The sequence below is a fragment of the Aspergillus glaucus genome (genome assembly GCF_001890805.1).
Source record: "Aspergillus glaucus CBS 516.65 unplaced genomic scaffold ASPGLscaffold_20, whole genome shotgun sequence".
NCBI classification, from domain to species: domain Eukaryota; kingdom Fungi; phylum Ascomycota; class Eurotiomycetes; order Eurotiales; family Aspergillaceae; genus Aspergillus; species Aspergillus glaucus.
The window spans coordinates 210,029-229,284 of NW_019170472.1; the positions used below are offsets into that span (position 1 = coordinate 210,029).

General features: G+C 48.6%; 5 protein-coding genes across 5 annotated transcripts; 1 reads left to right on the forward strand and 4 right to left on the reverse strand.

Moving 5' to 3' along the window:
* Window positions 1–89: 89 nt before the first annotated feature.
* Window positions 90–2,643, reverse strand: ASPGLDRAFT_50637 (putative YT521-B-like splicing factor). The gene is made up of 4 exons (XM_022547354.1): window positions 2,481–2,643; window positions 1,658–2,341; window positions 1,024–1,574; window positions 90–959 (listed from the first exon to the last, which is right to left on the reverse strand). Exons 1-4 carry the CDS (start codon window positions 2,575–2,577, stop codon window positions 270–272), a joined length of 2,022 nt encoding a protein of 673 aa, XP_022397815.1. The 5' UTR covers window positions 2,578–2,643; the 3' UTR covers window positions 90–269.
* Window positions 2,644–5,630: 2,987 nt separating this feature from the next.
* Window positions 5,631–9,377, reverse strand: ASPGLDRAFT_68833 (putative ARF GTPase activator (Csx2); the record flags this gene model as incomplete). The annotated part of the gene is made up of 5 exons (XM_022549299.1): window positions 5,631–7,014; window positions 7,068–7,158; window positions 7,215–8,952; window positions 9,050–9,183; window positions 9,314–9,377. 5 exons carry the CDS (start codon window positions 9,375–9,377, stop codon window positions 5,631–5,633), a joined length of 3,411 nt encoding a protein of 1,136 aa, XP_022397816.1.
* Window positions 9,378–10,267: 890 nt separating this feature from the next.
* Window positions 10,268–12,608, reverse strand: ASPGLDRAFT_84565 (C2 domain protein). Its single transcript, XM_022550284.1, has 2 exons — window positions 11,684–12,608; window positions 10,268–11,627 (listed from the first exon to the last, which is right to left on the reverse strand). The coding sequence occupies exons 1-2, from the start codon at window positions 12,532–12,534 to the stop codon at window positions 10,625–10,627; spliced, it is 1,854 nt and encodes a 617-aa protein (XP_022397817.1). The 5' UTR covers window positions 12,535–12,608; the 3' UTR covers window positions 10,268–10,624.
* A 551-nt stretch (window positions 12,609–13,159) lies between these two features.
* ASPGLDRAFT_68835 (DNA repair protein RAD16) lies at window positions 13,160–16,452 on the reverse strand (the record flags this gene model as incomplete). The annotated part of the gene is made up of 10 exons (XM_022549300.1): window positions 13,160–13,391; window positions 13,452–14,204; window positions 14,264–14,390; window positions 14,436–14,482; window positions 14,538–14,817; window positions 14,875–14,949; window positions 15,008–15,116; window positions 15,170–15,499; window positions 15,555–16,336; window positions 16,419–16,452. The coding sequence occupies 10 exons, from the start codon at window positions 16,450–16,452 to the stop codon at window positions 13,160–13,162; spliced, it is 2,769 nt and encodes a 922-aa protein (XP_022397818.1).
* A 281-nt stretch (window positions 16,453–16,733) lies between these two features.
* rad7 (DNA repair protein Rad7, protein) lies at window positions 16,734–19,233 on the forward strand. The gene is made up of 6 exons (XM_022542902.1): window positions 16,734–16,978; window positions 17,035–17,058; window positions 17,122–17,149; window positions 17,208–17,792; window positions 17,845–18,010; window positions 18,060–19,233. Coding segments are annotated over exons 1-6 (1,824 nt in total). The 5' UTR covers window positions 16,734–16,976; the 3' UTR covers window positions 19,079–19,233.
* Window positions 19,234–19,256: the final 23 nt, after the last annotated feature.

Consider the following 19,256-nt stretch of genomic DNA (forward strand, 5'->3'; position numbering starts at 1 on the left):
GCGAGGAAAAGGATCAGAAAGATGATAGAAGGAGGTCTGCCTCAGAAACTCACAGGGACAAGAGGCCGCAGGCTAGCTGCAGGCCTTGGGCTCATGGAAAATGGTCTGTCATAGCTTTAGGGCTCGATATGGACAATAAACTTGATTAAATAATAATAATAAGCCCCAAAGTGGCGGAATCCAATCTGCTCTTTCTCTTATTTTCATCCATTTCATCTTTTTTCGTTATTTTCTTATTGTAATTGCGTTGTGGTTTCATTTTGTCAATATCAATTTGGAAGCCGGTACAAAGACGTAATCGCCCCCGACGATGGAAGGTGAAAAAGTTCTACTAGCTGTGCTCCCACCCTGGGCTCAATCTCTGTGCCATCCCGGGCGATTTTTACCCCCCGGTTGGCATTCCATGGATTGCGTAGTCCTCGCGTGCGATAAAACGGTACTTTCACCGTGGACAGCCATTGGATCCGGAATGGTCGTCCAATGGCCTGACTTCCTGCTGCTGCTGTAGTAGTAGCGGTAGTTGTAGTAGCATCTGCCGTTGCTGCATCTTCCGTAACGGCTGTGGGCCCGCCGACATTCTTGTCGCCGTCGGCATCTGTATCCGCATCCACCTCTGCAACCCCATTGGGAGTTGCTCCTGTTACCCCTGCTAGAGCTGCGTCATCTTCCTCTTTTTCTCCGTCTCCTTCTTTTTCTCCATCATCTTCAGACGATATGTCGGCTTCCCAGAAGATGGTGCCCCGAACAGGGTCATTGATAATCCGACCACTGCGGGCGGTGGACGAGGCTTGCGTCAGAGTCACGCTGGGCTCTTCCGCTTCCGTAGCAATATGATTGGGCCGACGAGGCATTTCCAGGGCCAGCTTTTCATCCTCCTGAATGGGCGACACCATCCGGGCGTATCCATAGTATTCCCCGGACTTGTTGGCTGAAAAGATGAGGTATACATTATCCGCGGTCTATCGGAAATTAGTGCAATGCCACTAAGAAGGGAAAAAGACAAGAGAGAGAGACAGAACTCACCTCATACGCTAGATTCAAATTGACCTCATTATGGGTCTGTGTCGCCCAAATACTGCTCTGCCGGCTGCTCTCCAAATCTTCCACCGTCATACTCTTAACAATGAAATACCGATTGGGCACCTTCTCATCAGGGGGCGGAATCGGAAAGTCCATAGTCGCAATAGCCGCCTTGTCATTTTCCCCGTTCTTCGCAGCTGCGATGCTTGCAACATCGCCCGAATTTTGCCTGGACTCTGCCGGACGCGCATTGGGTCGTAGTCGGCAAACCAAACGGCAGCCTTGAAATCGGGAATCGTGGAATTTCTCCTGTGCTGCAGAACAGGCAGCTTCTGTTTTATAATTGATAAATGCGCAGTGGCTTCTCGAGATGAGGAATACACTCTCGATTTGGTCGGAAACGCCCTGAGAGAAGTACTCTTTGACGTCTACAATGCTAATCCCATGAGGCAAATTGCCAACCCATAGCGCAGGGCCCGATTGTTTTGGTGTTCTCCGTGGTCCTCCGGGCGTGGCAGCCCGAGTGGCAGTGGATGATGAAGGCGAGGTTGTCTCTGAAACTGCATGTCAGTAAACAGAGATGAATCAATAAACACAGAAAAAAACAATATCCGTGCGTGAATGGTGATGTACTTACCAGATGCGCGAGAGTTCGACCCATCAACAATGGTCTTTGGATAATCAGAAACAGCAGCACGCTTGGGAACAGGCCTTCGAGGGCGTTCGGAGTGCAAGATAGGCCCTGGCCCGGACGATACCGATCTGCGGGGGTTCGAATGCTGAGAGCCAGATCGCGGAGGCATTTGCGGCCGTGGAGGTGGTCCTGGCCCGTGCCCTAACATCATTGGGTACGGTGACGGGTAGTAGCCCGAGCCGTACCCAGGTGTCTGACCAAACATGGGCGCATTGACGCCAGGGTGTGGTGGAGGAGAGTGCACGTACGTGGGAAAGCCCGGGTACGACGGTTGCTGGTGCGGTTGTGGATAATAGTGCGGATATACCATGGGGTAAGTCATCGAATACGCTGGAGGTCTTCCATCAGTCGCCTGATCGCCACCCCGAAAAGACGGGGCGGGGTGCATCTGATAATACACCCCGGGGGACTGCATAGCGAATTGAGGCTGCATATGGTGGTACTGGTCGAATGGAACAACATTCGATTGATAGCCAGGCAATGCAGAGCTCATACCCTTCATGTTTAACGCAGACGACGGGTGAGCCGATAGAGATGGTCTATGATTTGCGGCCATGTGTGCATTCAATTGCGACGGACGATTGGCGACATTATCCGGTCGTGTATGTTCGTGGCAAGCGGTCGTGTCTATATTCGAGCGAATTATTTGGTCAGAGCAGTACAACGGAGATATGAGCTTGCTCTTTTTTCTGTTTTGTTTTTTCCTTTCGCGGAAATTTGTGCCAGATCTTCTCGCCCGAACCGACGAACACGAAGGGTGTCTTACCGCATTTCAACGACTCCCGGGAAGAAGGCCCTGTTGAAGATGGAGCTTCATTAAAAGGCTGACTGGAAGGATTATTATTGTCACCAGAGTCTGTCATGGTAAGAAAGATGAGAGTTAGGAACACACAAGACACGCATGAAAAATGCGCACAGAACACGCTCTCTGACCGGTCAAATTAGAGGGCGTTCCTGACAACAATCAACAACCAAAAAAAAAAAAAAAAAAAAAAAAAAGAAAGCACTCGCAACACAACAACAGCAAAATAATGGAAAGGGGAACGGTCAAGAACGTGAATATAGAAAATCAGGTATACATACCTTTTTTCCGGGTCCTGCCTCTTGCCTATGTTTGTTCTTACGCCTTGTGCGTAAAGCACCAATTTGGCGGTGCCGACTTGACTTGACTGCTTGCCTTTCTATCTCGTGCAATGCAGTTAGAATAAAACAACGCAACCATGAACATTGCTGTGACAATAGACTCGGGGGAGCGTGAGATGTGCAGGAAATGAGCAAGGGAAAAAAGAGGGATGTGTGGGACAGGGGAAAGAAGGTGAGATAATAGTGTCGGACGCCGGAGTGTCTGCGTGCGTCTTATCCTTGGTCACTATTTTTCCGCCGGCAAGTAAATTGGACCCAACTGGACCGATGGAGAATCGATACGACATGAGTTTTACAATACAGATGCCTCTTCCCTTTTCATTCCCGTAACGTATGGGGGTAACGTATGGGGGTAACGTATGGGGATAACGTATGAGGATAACGTATGAGGAAGATAAAGAAAGAGGCCAAGTGAAGGGATGGCTGGAGACCAAGAGTGGAACACCGACGTATATTTGATATATCACCATCGAAGACCAAGCGGTGACAGCTTGGATGCACGATAGAGAACAGATGGGTGATAATGGAGAAATAGTGGTCCAAGCAGGAGACACAAGCCACAGCTAACAAACAGGAACAAGGTAAACCCAACTCACCGGATGTGATATGCGTCTGGTTCTTGCTCTGGGCTATTGCCGGGAATGTGAACCCGTTCCGATTCGGCAAGGAAGGTGGTGGATTCAGGATGGTAAGAGAACAAGGAACGATGTACGGAGTTTTAAAAGGAAAAAGGAGAAAGAAGAGCAATCTATAAAGCTGATTGAGTAAATAGAAATAAGTAAGAGATATGATCATAAGGGTATCATAGGAAAGTCATAGCATGGTGTTTGTCCATACAGACATGACGAAGGAGAAGAGAGAGAAAGAAGGAAAGAGAAATTAGCCGAGGACAAATAAGTAACAATTACAAAAACAGAAGAGAATGATCTCCACGGATAATCGAGCAATGCTGTGGATACGTGGGTACAGAGTACGGAGGAGTAGTATACAGAGTACAGAGTGCAAAAGAGGAGAGAATAATGGGGATGTTCGGGATTATATGCTGGAGATAACGTACTCAGAGGGACAGGATGTGATTCGTCCGTGGCATTGTTTGTCCCTGACCCATTCCACGGATACCGTGCCCATTGGAAGGACCAGAGCATTGTCTACACGTATATACTACTAGTACTATGGGGGAGAACATGCACTATGTCTTCAATGGATGCAGATAACCAAGGTGGCAAGATTGATTTACTATATGGCCTCCAATAACTGGACTCAGTTGCATCTACATCATCTCATGTGCTCTCTCCCCCTACGCTTATGGGGACTGACAGTGGCAAATGGTGGCGCACTGCCTTCCTGAATAGGAAAGAACGAGGTGGATGAAGTGCATTCCCACTAGGGCCCGATGTCTCCATCCAAAGCACCAATGAGATTCATCTACTCGGCTGCTGTGCGTTGATCCTGCCGACACCCAAATTGAAATAAAAATACAGTGAGTCTTCGTGGTACATGAACCCTCTAGACAGAGGGAAACCCCCTGCTAAGAATAATGTCGACATACATGTACAGCAGTGGTAGAATATCCTAACTTGGAGTCGGTGCAGACAAGTCTAAGCGGGAATCTTATCCGACCGAGTCACAGTGCGGAGTGCTTTGCGCATTCTGTACTCCAAAGTAATACACAATAATTAACATCCAATCCGATTTCCCCATCATCCACATATCAAATTGCAAATATCCCCGTCTCCATAATTCTCTGAAGCTCTTCTCCATAACCGCAAACCTACCGCTCTATAGGCGGCATGAGATACCAGCCAATCAGCATTGTTCCTGGCCGACTTCATCTCAGTCATCATGCCATGCAGTGTAGTACTTGTACTTGTACTATGTACTTATGGAACCTCTACTTAGCTTATATTAGAGTGGTAGTATTATATTGGAGAATTTCAATCTCAATTGAACCTATCCCCCTATTGTGCGAAAGAATAGTAATAGTGTATAGGTACAGAGTAGTTACTCTAGCTATGTTCCACGCACTCCACTACAGTACACCACTCAATCAGCATCCGAATACAGAGCACACAAATATCTGTACTCCATAGGCATCTGGAAAACTCACTACATATCGATCATCAATCGCCACTTTTCATCCACCTAGATAAATCTACGGCACCCCAGTGATGTCATTGCCAGCGATCCATGGATAAATGTTCCATGAAACTGTCTATTGGTTAAAGGCTGTTTCTATTCCGGTAGCACATTTAAGGCTAATAACTTGTGTTGCATCTGACCTTATTCCCATCTTATCTACTGAATCCTGGAGTAATTCCCATCCAACCTCTGCCACCGAAATACATAGTGCTGCTTAGCACTAAAAAGGGACTGCGGAATAGAACGGCCAGAACCATCTAGAAAACCCGGTAATCAAAAAAGGGGCAAAAAGACTGGAAAGAACTATGGTACATACAGATGAACATTTTCTATAGAGTATTCTAGACTAAGTGCAACCGCGGCTTCAGTAAGAGAAAAATCTGCTATAGACATGTGAAAAAGAGACAAAACCAGTGAATCGGTATCATCGTCATCATCATCAATTGTGTATTTGCTCAAAACTGGTATACAAATATAAGGGGAGAGAGAGAAAAACAAAACCAAAGCCAATGCCACCCAAAAACCCAACGCAAAAAGGCAAGTCATCATATTCACAGGACCTCATTCATTAGAGTATAAAAATTATCATTACGGGCAATGATATGCAACGAAAAGAAAAGATGTGTCAACTTGATCATCGGTCGATTCCGAGCGAAGCTACCTTGCCGGCAAACCGTGCGCCGGCGCTCCCTCGTTTATGCAATTTCTCCCGGTCCCTGCTGGAATTATCGAGAGAACTGCTGGGTGTGTGCGACGATGACCCTGGGTAATCATTCCGAATTGTCGGGAGAGTTCCCAGCGTATCGGCCGTCGTCCTACCGGCGCCCACACCGATCGGTGGAGGCATTCGACTAGTTCGCTGGCTAAGGTATAGTTGCGCTGCTGGTGATAGTGGGATAGGTGGAGGCTGTAATGGAATCTCGGCTCCATTCTGGACGAGCATTTCCGCAACGGGAAATGGAATTGCCTTGATTGAAGTGGCCGTACTGGGCCGCGAGGATGCACTGCTCGTGGGCGTCGAGCCAGGCGATGCGGGATCGGCCGCAGCCAGAGCGAGGAACACTGCGTGGGTATTGCGGGAACGGTCCGTCACGTTTACATTGGCACGTAGAGCAATGCCATAGAGCACGCCCTGGATATCGTGCTTCTTGATCGAGGCCAAAAGCGACTCATCCGGTGTCGTGAACCGAGAACGTGGTGATGGCAGCTGTTGCACATAGGCCCGCTCACTATATTTGGCGCTAATGAACCTTAGGCGCTGTTCCCGAGTCGAGCTGGCATTTGGCTTCAGCGACTGATCCAACATGGCTTCCCAGACCATGTTGCTGACCCGGTTGCCAACCTGCAGGAGGATCTCGACAATGTCGTTTGAGAATGAGTGAACGTCCAGCGTTAGAGACCGAATTTTCGAGATATGCGTGCCCAAAGACCGGTGAATACCACTGCATTCAATGCACAGGACGATTCCCAGATTGATCGATACCCACTCGACTTTTGAAGTTGACCCACAGTCGGCGCACCAATTGTTTCCCTGGTCCGCATTGCGGACGGCCTGAAGCAACTTTGCTGGATCCTCGTCATAACTGTTGCTATCGGTACGGACGTAGCCGGGCCGTGCTCCGACAGTCGTCCGGCGATTCACGTTATTAGATCCCGTAGAGTTCGAATGATGGCCCGAATACGACGAGCTTTTCCCAGTAAAAACGGAACCGATGTCGCGGCCGGTGCCGTCATTCTTGGACGAAACCGCTGATGGGGGTGGCACGACACGGCCCTCGACAGCACTTTGCAGGGCATTGTTGATGGCCCGGATCCAGTTGGCCATATCCTCCTCTGATGTTGCCTGGTAGATACGCTTGTATTGAGGAGTAATCACTTCAAAACAGAATCGTCGTTCGGCATTCCGGGCCTCTCGTACGGAAGCCATCCGAAGGTCGATAGGGTCCATGTGCAGGTCCAGTTTTTGCTTCCAATTACTATATTCAGAAAGTTTCCCTTGATCCAAAACAATCCAGAACCTGGAACGATTGTTAGTTGAAAGAGAAAGAAAAGAGGGTGCCAATAGACTCACTTATGCCATGCCTGTTTGTTGATACCCTTAGGGTCAATGTGAGATCCAGGTCGGGACAGAGCCCAAAGAAGACCCTCTTTCCGATGTTGGCCTAGCGGAGATTATTGATTAGAACTAGAACATAACGGGGATTTCAGACAAACCTACCACTTGCATCGGTAGGAGAAATGGATGCTCCTCCAGATGTACCCAATACCGTCTGATTGGTCTGCGACGACATGGTGGAAGTGTTACTGATCACATTGCGGACTTGAGACCCCGTGCTATCAGCGCGACCAAGCTCATTTTCCGTATTCTGTGTTTGAGCCCCGTTTGATGTTGCTGATAATGTTGTAGGGGCGCCCGAATTCGGAAAGGACTCCGGCTCGAGATACGTGTTGCTATTTTTCTCCAGAGCCCTCCTTTTCTCTTCCCTTTCTGTCCTAAGAAACTGAAACTCCTTGTCGGCCTGGGTGACCTCGTGAACTAGGGCATCCAGTTGAGGAACCGTGACCTCGACCTTGTGGGCTGCTGCAAGGAAATTCTTCGCCTGGGTGTCTGCGTACTTGGTAAGGTGCGAAAGGACCTCTTGCTCTTTACGGCCACCGTGCAGGTCTTGCATGAATGAAGAGTAATCGAATCTTTTCAGCTCGAAGTTACGCCGCTTAGCCTGGTACTTGGAATCACTCTCGACACGCTTCTTCTCTTTCAGCGAATCCTGCCGCTGCCCGAGATAGCGACTGACGTAGGCATAGTAGTCCCTGCTTTCTTCCTCGAATTCTTTCTTCTTCGCCTCGGCTTGCTTGATGTCGTTGTTGTATAGTTTAACCAGGGGCTCAATGACCAGTTTTTGCAACTGGGCCGTATTGACTTGCTCGTATCTGAGGATCTGCCGAGCGCTCTTCTCATAGTAATGGTCGAGAGCAGGTTGGATCGCGTTCGCATTGGATGTGGAGGCCTCATTCAGTGCGCCCAAGAAACCTGAAACAGCTTCGTTGCAGGCAACTTGGGCTTGCTGAGCCGCTTCAGCTTTCTTGAGAACCTTCTTTATCTTGGTCCGCATGTTGCCCGTCTTCTGTTCCAACGCTTTCATTGTGGCCCGGAACAACGGCCCGTCGTCAACGGCACTCATATCCTCACCAGGTCGCGAAGTTGGAAGGTCGAGTTTCACAGGAGGTGGTGGAGGTGGACCTTGAGGATGCGGGGGATAATTATTATTAGAATTATTATTGGTGTTGCTGTTGTTATTAGCATTACTATTAGCATTAGTATCGCCGTTCTCAGATGGAGCGGGCAGGGGCATATGAGCGCTGGCTGTTGTGTCTGCATCACTGCCATGTGAACGAACTGAATGGGACGACGGCATGCGATTGCGAATCGGAAAATGAAGATCAAGGTTAGGCGACAAGAGCTGTGGACTCGGGAGTAAGCGTACATTGTTCTGCACCCAGAACGAAAAATGCGCCAATGTGTTCAGACGATTCGCTCGCGAGTCATAGTCGAGGAAGCTGCAACTATTGCGCCAGCCACCGCCTCTGTCTTCAACCGTTTTTGGAGGTTTCCATTTCCACGACCACTCGAACTGAACCGACGGGCTGCCTCCGGTCGAATAGTCCCCCACAAGTTGCACGTTCGAGTTGTTCTGCAAGTTGGGGTTTGCATGAAACTCTCGGGTGATCAGGTTGTCAAGTTCCTTGGAATTCGACGCATGCGCGAACGTCAGGCCCGTGAGGACGGTATCGGTCACTTCCGGTAGAGATGTCGAGACCCCATTGACAGTGGAATTCGCGACATTGCCGGTCTGGGTCTGTCTCATGATAAAGGTGAAGTTGAATTGTAGCTCATCTTCATTGTTTAGGCGCAATATGAAGTTGGGTACCTGGGCGGTTGGAGGGAGGTCAGGGTCCTGCAAAAAGCCGTCCGCACGACATCCCAAGTCAGTCTCTGAAAAGCATTTAATCCATTGCGAATATGCGATATTCTCCTTGGGGTTAGTTACTTACCTGTACATATTCAATTGGGCTGTCATCGCCAAGATCACGTTTTGCCGTATATCTCGTGGCGGGGAACGCATTTGGGGCGAGGTTCAACAGAACCCGATTCTTCGAGTTGATAACCGAAACGTGCGAGACGGTAACTATAAGATGCGGTTTGAATCAGTATACGCCCATCATTAATTCCGGAATCTAAGGGCACCCCGGAGAAAAAAACGGGACCAGGTCCCATCGGCCAGATCTAGCCCAGGTACCACACAGGAACCAACATACATCTAGACTGATCCTTGAAGAACAAACTCCCCGTATCATCCAGACGACTTCCAACATTCCCCATCTTGAAACCAAAGACCGACGGAAAAAGATGATTATAGTCACCGTTCAAAAAGGAAACCGGGAGAGGGGCCGGACCAGTTGAGAGTCACCATCGACGGTCTGCGCGCACACAGGTTGATTGCTGTTGTTCCGAATAACAGGGCGGTCATCCAGTCCGAGGATTCTCTAAGCGCTCGCGAAAAGGAGGGGGAGCAAACCCTCTGAATAGTGGGACGTGCTCGATAGATGGCAGACGAGATTGAACGGCGCGTTTAGGAGTGCAGGTCAGTCCACGGTCGGATAAAAGTCGCACTAGACTGTTGGGTCTGGTGTCGGAGATAAGGATGGTGCTTGTAGAGGCTGAATCCTGGGCCGAACAGCGATGATTTCGACACTGCGAGAGAAATTGGCGAGGGAGAATAAGTTGGAGGAAGTGTGAAAGAGATGGGGGGAGTTAAGGTATTAGCCGCTGGGCAGTGTTTGGTGGTGGTGTTGGTGGTCGATCGGTCGGAGGAGAAAAAGAGAAAGAGGAGTGTCCCGCACTCGACTCGCTCAACAGACGGTGTGAATAAGAGAGCTTTATATTACTAGGATAGAAGAATATGGCTATTGTTATAACTGGTATATTATCATGACTGAGAATGAAGAACGGAGAGAGAAGGCTACGGAGGACGGTTGAATCCTACCCGCGTTCCTCTCTGGTCACGTTCCAAGGAACTCTAGATCTTAATTGACCTAGTTATTCATAAGATAATAGACTCGTCTCTATTCGGCCTCAACGGTCATCTTTTGATATACATTAAAAATGACCTATCTATTTGCATCCACGCGCAGTTCGCATTGACACTACTCTGTACAGCCGACCCCTATATGGAGCTGCAACGGTCACCTGAAACAGAAAAAGCAAAGAAGACGACAGTGTTATTATGAATGTAAAGGCATTTCCTCTATTCAGACAATCTTTCATGCTGTATATATCTAATAAAAGAAAACCAACAGGCAGCCCGACAACGCAATGGCTCAAAGAACCATCGTGTTGCCAGACACATGGCAATGCTAATTATAGTATTAACAATAATACGCATGCATAAAGAATGAAACAAACTGCAAACTGTGGAGAGGTGGGTATAAATATGCTATGTGGCACAAGACTCTTCTCATGTAGGGTCATAACCCAGAAAGAATATAAAGAAAGCCTCTAGGGATGGTCAACGAAGGAATACCACACAAAAGGAAACCAGTATAAGATGATGAAACGCAAGAAACAAATCACGAGGTACCAGGTCGCATCTCAGATGTACCCAGTTGCCCGGTAGTCGCTGGATTTCTGGAGGTGCCCGGACGATGCTTCGGATGCTTCAAATGGTGACGATGGTGACGATGATCATGATTATTAGGATCATTTTCCTGCTGGGCCCATTTCATAACCTGGCCCTTCATATCACGCATTTCATGCATCCGTTGCTTGAATTCGCCGCGTTGCTTTGCACGGGCGCCGCTGATTTCATCCAGTTCTTCCTCTTCGGAACTGGAAATAGACAAGGAGGAGGTGCTGCTCTGCTGGAGGAAGGTAATCTGACGACCCTCCTGCTTCTTGCATTCTCTCTGCTCATTCTTCATCGTACCCATACGCTCCGCGTCTGCCTGACAGTCCAGGGTAGTGATGTGTAGCCCGGGTAGGTTTGCCGACAAAAATCCCTTGAGCAAATGAAGTATCTTGGCATTAGGGCGATATGTACCGCTGTCATTATCAATGAACAGTTCATAGTCTGCTGGATCTGTAGAGATCTCCGTGGACGCATCTTCCTCGACCGGGATCTCATTCTCTTCGTCACGAGAACGATGTCGATGGTGGCGGTGCTTACGTCGACGAAGGAAAAACTCGCCCGAATATGCAATGTAGATGGACACGTTGCTGTGCATAGTGTGCTTACTCAATAGATCGATTCCAAATTCCTTGCCAGTTTCGGTAAAACGGATCTGTCCGTCGAGGGTGAGAACATAAGTAAAGATCCGCCCACCTTGGCCGTATTGCGCAAACTCCAGAAATTTCTGAGTCATTTCGAAACACGGCGACGTGAACTGTCCGTTCTGAGTCGTGCGATCAAAGTTATAGACCCGCTCATGCTGGTGATGTAGGGCTCGGTTGAGAATCCGCCCGCGCAAACTCTGCGACGTGAACATACCAGCCACAAACGGTCTGAACTCGACATAACGATGGTAGAGCTGCCATGGAGCGGGGCCTCGGAATTGCATCTGAATCGCTTGGAAGCTAAATAGACTGTGTTAGCGAACAGAAGGAACAAATGGCACAAGACGCAAACATACTTGTAGCGACTGATTGATTTCTTCCCATCCTGACCTTGAACCTCATCCTTGGTCCCTGCCAATCTCCCAATCAATGGCGAGAAGTGCTTGAACCAATAGTTAGGTCCCTGTGTGTAGACTTGGCCTCCGTCGTTGCCGGGTGTTTTCCCCAAACATTCGACACTGATAATCACGTAGGAACTCGGGTCGTTGCGTCGCGAAGTAAACGCAGCCAAATTTCCGAAGATATAGACCCGCTTGCTGCCCATGCGCTTCTTGACCTTGAATTTCTGTTCCTTGATACCCGGCCAGTTCTCGTTCATCGAATTGACCTGCACGTAGGCATTGCCGAGTTTGTCATCGTGGTCTGCCGCATCCTCATCAAACACGACGCACTTGAGCTCAAAGCCCGACGCAGGCACGTTCGCAACGACCCACTCACTGTTCCAAACAGGATCCAGATTCTTGCGCACGGTGGGAGTGCGAAACGTCAACCCCGGATCTTGCTTATGGCGCTGCGGCAAGTTAACCGATAAATGCGCAGCGATGTACGGATCCGAAGAAAAGGAGCCGAAATCCGCAAAAGGCAGGTTGTCGCCGCGATGGAAGGTAAAGCGCAAGGTGTACCCGGGCGGCGCACGCGGAATAGGCGTATTATCGAAGCCTCCTGCCGGTTGATGGTCGCTGCCGGAAGTATCGGCACCAGAACCAGAACCACCAGCAGCAGACTCGTCGCCTGGTGGAGAAGAACCTTTTTTCATAACGACTGTTTGATCATGGAGTTCATCGGCGTGGTCGACAAGTTTAGGAGCAATTTTGTCGCCTTGATGACGGGGGCGCACCCGGAGATGGGTGGTGGCGTCTTCTTCCATGGTGGAATTGTTGCTGCCTGCCACAGCAGCCGATGCGGGAGGGCTCGGGGAATGGAGGGGACATGGATTTAATTAACAGGAGGGAAAAAAAAAAAAAAAAAAAAAAAAAAAAGAGAGAGAAAGAGGAGAAAAGAGTCAGAAGAATAAGAGGAGAATAAGAATAAGTAAAAATGTGATAATGATAACTCAAAAGTCCGGTCCAAAGTCAAGGGAAATAACCATCACCGTCGCTAGTATCGGAGGTAAGGCTCACTTGACCCTACTGGGCTGAATCCCCTCCACGCGGGCCAAGAAAGGCCAAGCTTTTGCCGATCGCCATCCGAGGAACCCTTAACGGTGTCAGGGGATGATAACACTACATAATACATAGTAACTGTGATGCGAGATAGAAGTACTCCGTACAGGAATCGTTTGTATTCTTGAACTGCTCTTGATAACATTAAAGAAATCATTGTCGAGGTATCATTAGATGGCGTTGAGATCTCGCCGAGATAGTAAAGAATAAAAAGAAAGCGACAAATAGAAGCTTGATCCCGCAAGCAATAATAATATCCATAGACGTCCGGAATATGACGGATAGATAAAAGGCAAGATGCTGTACTAGTATCCCTGCAGATGAGGAAGATCAAGCTCCCCGGAAGAGGAACTGCATGTCCTCGGGAGTCAACTTCTCTAGTGCATCACCCTGGTCCTTATTAATCGTTCCGTTGATCAGATTGGCCTTCTTTTCCTGGAGCAGGACAATCCTAGACTCCACAGAATCCTCAATGCACAGCCGGGTGATCACACAGGGTCGTCGTTGACCAATGCGGTGGCATCGATCGGCACTCTGCCATTCAGCTGCAGGGTTCCACCATCTAAACGAGGACCGTCAATTAGCGTGGCGTTTATACCAGAATGGAAGAAGTGAAACTTACGGATCAACGATAAACACCCTAGATGCCTCAGTCAAGTTCAGCGCAACTCCTCCGGCTTTCAAGGAGACCAAGAACACCTCAACATCGACGTTCTTCATGAAGTAGTCGATGGAACTCTGTCGCTGAGCTGGTGTCATACTACCGTCCAGCATGACAGTATTGAAGCCAGCCCGACGCAAACGCCATTCGACCAGTTGCAGCATCGAGGTAAACTGGGAGAACACAATGGACTTCTGGGTCTGTTTCTTGCTCCTCAGTTTGTAAAGCTCATAGACAAGCATTTCAATCTTGGTCGAAGAGGTCCAGTCCTCCATGCGAATCCGGTTGACAATCGAGTTCTTCTTGACATGCTCCTCCTCTTGCTCAATATCCGGCTGCTCAAAGTCAATCGAGAGCGGGATGTGGCAACGGGGACAATCAACAATAGTATCGGAATCAAATGACTTGATATAATCCTTTGCACATCGACGACAGAAATCGTGGCGACAGCGAGACCGAATGGCTTCCTCGGCCGGTTCATCACAGATACAACATACGAGAACATTCTGTCCAGTCTGCGCATGCTTCTTCAGGATGAGGTCCGGATGATTAGCAACCTGACGCATTTGCATGATAAGACCAAAGATGTTGGCGTAGTTGTTCAACATGACACCTTGGCTCACATAGGTATCAAATCGTCGAGTCGAGTTGGTCATGATACTCTGAGAAAAGTCACGTTCAATCTCGCCGAAGAACTCGTTGTGCAGGATGACACTACATGCAACTGTTAACAGATATTCAACAAAAAAGCCCAGACAATCCAGAATACTAACCGTTTAGGCGGAAGCTCCATTGCCGCCGTGTGATCTCGCTTCACACGCCTAAGCATGATTCTGTCGGTAATCAGGCGAAGCTTGCCCAAAGCCTCCTTTCGAGCGTCGGTGCTGTTCATTTCGGTAACTGATCTCGTTAGAATAGAACAGGTAACATGCATGTCGTGCTTACTTGGGTTAAGAATCTCCTGGTTGAAAACAGAGACATGGTCGAACCCTCTGTCATAGATGTCAAATCTTTTGAAATATGGGGGAGATTGAGAATAAACCATACCTGTGAGTGCAAGAGGTACACTTTTTGTCGCGATCCTGAGACCAATGCAGGGATCGGCAGTCACACACTTTACAGAAGTAACACGCAAATGGCTGGACTTCGAGGAAACGCAAAAGCGAGAAGAATTCCCCGATCCTATTCTGCACCGGTGTCCCCGAAAGGCACCACTTGTAGGTGGCTTTCAACGCGAAGCAAGCACGGGCGACACTGGTAGTACGTTGTTTGATACTATGCGCTTCGTCAAGGATGAGACGATGGTAATTGATGGAATGGATAACGCCTTCAAAATTAGCATGACTGACTTCCGTTTAGAAGTACCGAGATGTAGTCCACTCACTATCTTCTTTGACAATTCCATCAGCGCGAGCCCACCCTTTCGATTCCTTCCGATAAATCGATTCAAGTCCAGAATCTATCTCAGGAGTCAGAACTATTCCTTTGAACCGTTACTCGAGAATAGAGGTCCATACAAGATATCATAATAACGTCGTATTTCATAAGGTCCTTCTTTTTCAAAGACTTGACCTTGGAGTTCGAGTTGTGGTAGACAAGAACCTTTAGTTGGCCGCTGGTGTATTCCTGCAGCAAGGTTAGGGCTGTTTCGAGACCAACACCGTTAGATAGGAACAAACCTGAATTTCAGACTGCCACTGCATAAGAGCCACAGGAGGAACAGCAACAAGGGAAGGTTTTCCAACGGGGTAGTCCGACATCAGCAGGGAGACTGCCTGTATTGTCTTCCCCATGCCCATCTCATCACCCAGCAGACCGCCCTTGTATTCAGACTTTTCTTGCTGCATCATCCAGTTCAAACCCTCAAGCTGGAATGACTTCAATGTTCTAGATATACCGGGGGGCTGTTTGGCTGGCACTGGTGTGATTGGTGGTGTCTTCTTCAGTTTATCCCACATTGTCTTAATAGACGGGTGCTGGCCTTCGAGCTTCTTCCGTTCCCTCCATGCCTACATAGGAGATCAACAACGGGATCTGAATCTGAGAGAAGGATTTTCCACTTACACGGTTACTCATCCAGAATGGCTTACCGACAGTTGAAACCCGCGTTCCTTTGCGAGACCGTGGGTTTCTTGCGTTAACATTCCTCGCAGGCGGAGGCGGCGGCGGTACCTCCTCTTCCGACATAAACATCAATTCATCTTCGCTGTCAAGCATGTCACTGTCAAGCATGTCATCCTCAGTATCAGGCCCGAGAACTATTCGCGGACCGCTATAAATCTTCTTGCCATTCTTATCACGCGGCCGCACTTTTTCGTACTCCGAGTCAGGGCTCTCAAACCCCGAAGTTCCATACTCTGTAATAGCATCCTCGTCACTCACATCTTCGCTAGGAGAAAGCTTCTGTCGTTTCGGGTTGATTGCCCTGTACTCCTCAGCTTGCAAGGCACGAGCCAGAGCTTCATCCATGTCTTCTTTGGTGAAGCCCGACGGACCTCTCTTTCGCCCTCTCTGAGTACCAAGAGACATTGTGCTGGAGCGCAGCTCCGCGGCACGAGCAGAAGCACTGATTCTCTTATTCGGTCTATTCCCATCAGATTCAACGGGCGTGACAGCGACGCTGGTCGCCGGAGTACTGCCTGAACCATTCTCGACTGACGAGCGTGACGAAGAGGTATGCGAGGCTGATAGATTCTTCACTGGGACAGCAACTTGGAGCGAGTGATTGCGACTCGGGCCAGCAACTTGGGTATTATTTGCGTCGGCATTGGTTCGAGAATGGGCCAGTCTCGCGGACGTGCGTCTAGCAGGAGGCGTATTATTTGAGGACGTATCATTTGACGGAGCTGGATCTTTATCAAGGACAACCCCGTTAGCATTTAGGAATATCCAAATGGCAGAAGATAGCCTGGTTGATAAGTCTCCTACCAGTCTTCACTACCACAGCGGCCCTGCGTCCCATAATGGCAGTAAAATATGCACGTTGACTTGAAGAAGCTGTCTAAATTCTATACAGAGTAAATTATTCGACATCCAAATGCCAAATTCAATGTGCTTGTTATGAATGGCGGACAGAAGATGGCCAGACAGTTGGTCAACAGGAAGAAGTCGGAGAACCGGGCGAACGAGGCGAACGAGGCGACAGGTCCATTGGTAAGGGATGAAAAACTCTTCACGGCGCCTGCTGCCTGATCCAGCAACTCAAATCTATTGTCTATTCAGTAAACATCAAGTCATCTACCGAGCAGTTATATATATATAAATATTTTTTTTCGTGGTACATCTTTCTCTTGTCTTGCCACTGGACACGAACCGATAAGAGCCCGTATCACCGTATCGCCGCAGGGTCGCGTTAATTGAAACGCGAAATCATCACGGGTTCCTGTGACACTGCGAGCTGCTGCAGGGTACCTTGTCAGGTCATTTTGAGCTTTTTTCTTCTATTTATACAGTTAGACTTACGAGGGCAATTACTGATTCTTCAATATGTGAGTTGGAAAAAATTGTGACTTTTTGTTATCCATATGGCTAAACTCTTCTACAGGCGCAGGAATCGAATCCGTGGGCCGTGAGTATCTAATTTGTACAGCTCCTGCAGCAGCCAAATCCAGTCAGCTAACAACAACTGCAGACAATCTGCACTGACAGATTTCCTGGCTGTGAGTTTTGATTTGATCTCCTTAATAAATCCTCGCTAACATCTGTGATTCCGACTAGTCCAACAACATCTCCGCTCATCAGATTCATCAAGATTACCGAAGACGTGTACGAGAAGCAGAGGAACGAGAAGCCACCGAACAAGAGACCGCTGAACAGGAGGAATCACAACATGAAGCTGACGACGACTTTGAAGAAACACACGCAGGCAAATCGCCCGAACAGAAGAAGAAGCGCAAGCGAAAGGAGGCGACTACGCTGGCAAAGATCAAGCAGAGCAAAGAGTTTACCCGGCGTAAATCTCGGCGCTTGATGGACGTGGCCGATGACGATAGTGATGAGGAGGATGATGATGATGATGATATGATTGCAAAAGATATGATCGATGAGAAGTCTCGGCCGATGCCGGGGCAGCTTGAGAACTGTGAAAAATGTGGGAAACGTTTCACGGTGACTCCATACAGCAGGGCGGGCCCAAATGGAGGATTACTTTGTGCGAAGTGCTCGAAAGAAGTCGCAGATGAGGGGAAGAAAGCTGTACCGAAGAAACGCGGGCCCAGGAGTGGCCGTCGGCAAGTTCAAAGTAACTTGCTGGATGGAATTATCCAGTACGGCTCAATGAGCTTGGTGGAGATGTGCACGAAGGTATGTCAATGTCTTCTTGGATCATGGCAGGTATGTTGACAGTCTGTCATAGAAAGTTGTCGAGAATATCGACGATGTGGAAGAGTTTGGAGATTTGCCCTCGCCATTGCTCCATCGTCTCAGTCAGATTTTGTCCAAAAGACGTGTACTCACTTCGAGGACTCTGGATTTCTTCTTACGACCTGAGCTGCATTCTATTGACATTTATGATTGCGCCAGTGAGTATAGTCTATTCGTTTCTCTGACTCAGGTCTAACTGTTTTGTAGAGCTCGAAACGGATGACTTTCAAAAGATATTCGCATACATGCCATCTTTGACACAAGTTAATCTCCGGTATGCGGGGCAATTGAAAGACAGGGTGTTGGAGTACATGATGGGCCAGAACCCGCAGATCAAGCATTTGCAGTTTGATGCAGTCAATCTTGTCACCGATGCATGCTGGCGGCAAGTGTTCCAGAAGTATGGACCGCAACTGGAGAGTGTGAAGCTATCTAATCTCGACTACTCTTTTGACGATGAAACTGTCGAAGAGCTGTGCAAGCACTGCACCGGACTGCGACGCTTGAAACTCACGCAATGTTGGAAAACTGGGGACAGATCGCTTAAAGCGATTGCAGGACTAAATTCATTGGAGCACTTGTCGCTCAACTTTGTTGAAGAAACCAGTAAAGAGGAATTGGGAGACACCATTCTCAATGTCGGATCGAACCTGCAGACCTTGTCTTTGGACGGGTTTCATCACGCGGATGACCATGTGCTCGGACTTGTCCATTCGATGTGCCATTCGCTCGTCAAATTTCGTCTCTCCGATAACGCCGTGTGTACAGATCAGGCCTATGCACAACTGTTCACTGGTTGGCAGAACCCTCCCCTGGAGTATGTGGATCTCTCGTCGACACGCGACGTGGATTACTCCAACCCAGACGGACCGGAGGAACCGATTGGCCTGGCATCTCAGGGGTTCGTCGCTCTGATGGACCATTCGAGGTCCAAGATCCAGAAGTTGAACATTGCATCGTGTCGTCACGTGTCGCGCGAGGCATTCGAGGAGGTATTTTCTGAGGGTAAGAAATACCCACACCTGACAGAGCTGGATGTCTCATTCAACACGGTCATGGACGACTTCCTGATCGGCAGCATCTTCCGATGCTGTCCGGCCATTAAGAAGTTGGTCGCTTTCGCTTGCTTCAACGTTCGCGACGTCCGGGTTCCTGCAGGGGTTGCCTTGATTGGAGGTTTGAGAGCACAGGGCCCTATCGTGGTGGAAGGCGGGTATCAGAAATAAGCTGTTATACCCAATATTAACGTGCGACACCGGTCTACAGAGTATGGAGCGGTCCGACTTCTTGAGCGTATTTTGCTTCCAATCCTTCAACTACAATAATTATCATGAATATGGCGTATGGGTATATCCATCTGAATCAAATTTTTTTTTTTTTTTTTTTTTTTTTTTTTTTTGCGTT

Bases quoted from the DNA above. Each gene is read 5' to 3' on its own strand.
- ASPGLDRAFT_50637 (XM_022547354.1), bottom strand. From the start codon at position 2,577: ATGACAGACTCTGGTGACAATAATAATCCTTCCAGTCAGCCTTTTAAT. The intron at 2,342-2,480 runs GTAAGACACCCT...GCTCGAATATAG, and splicing joins CCGGGAGTCGTTGAAATGCG to ACACGACCGCTTGCCACGAA. The intron at 1,575-1,657 runs GTAAGTACATCA...ATGCAGTTTCAG, and splicing joins GTCGAACTCTCGCGCATCTG to AGACAACCTCGCCTTCATCA.
- ASPGLDRAFT_84565 (XM_022550284.1), bottom strand. From the start codon at position 12,534: ATGGAAGAAGACGCCACCACCCATCTCCGGGTGCGCCCCCGTCATCAA. The intron at 11,628-11,683 runs GTATGTTTGCGT...CAGTCTATTTAG, and splicing joins AAATCAATCAGTCGCTACAA to CTTCCAAGCGATTCAGATGC.
- rad7 (XM_022542902.1), top strand. The intron at 17,150-17,207 runs GTGAGTTTTGAT...GATTCCGACTAG, and splicing joins CACTGACAGATTTCCTGGCT to TCCAACAACATCTCCGCTCA. The intron at 17,793-17,844 runs GTATGTCAATGT...AGTCTGTCATAG, and splicing joins TGGTGGAGATGTGCACGAAG to AAAGTTGTCGAGAATATCGA.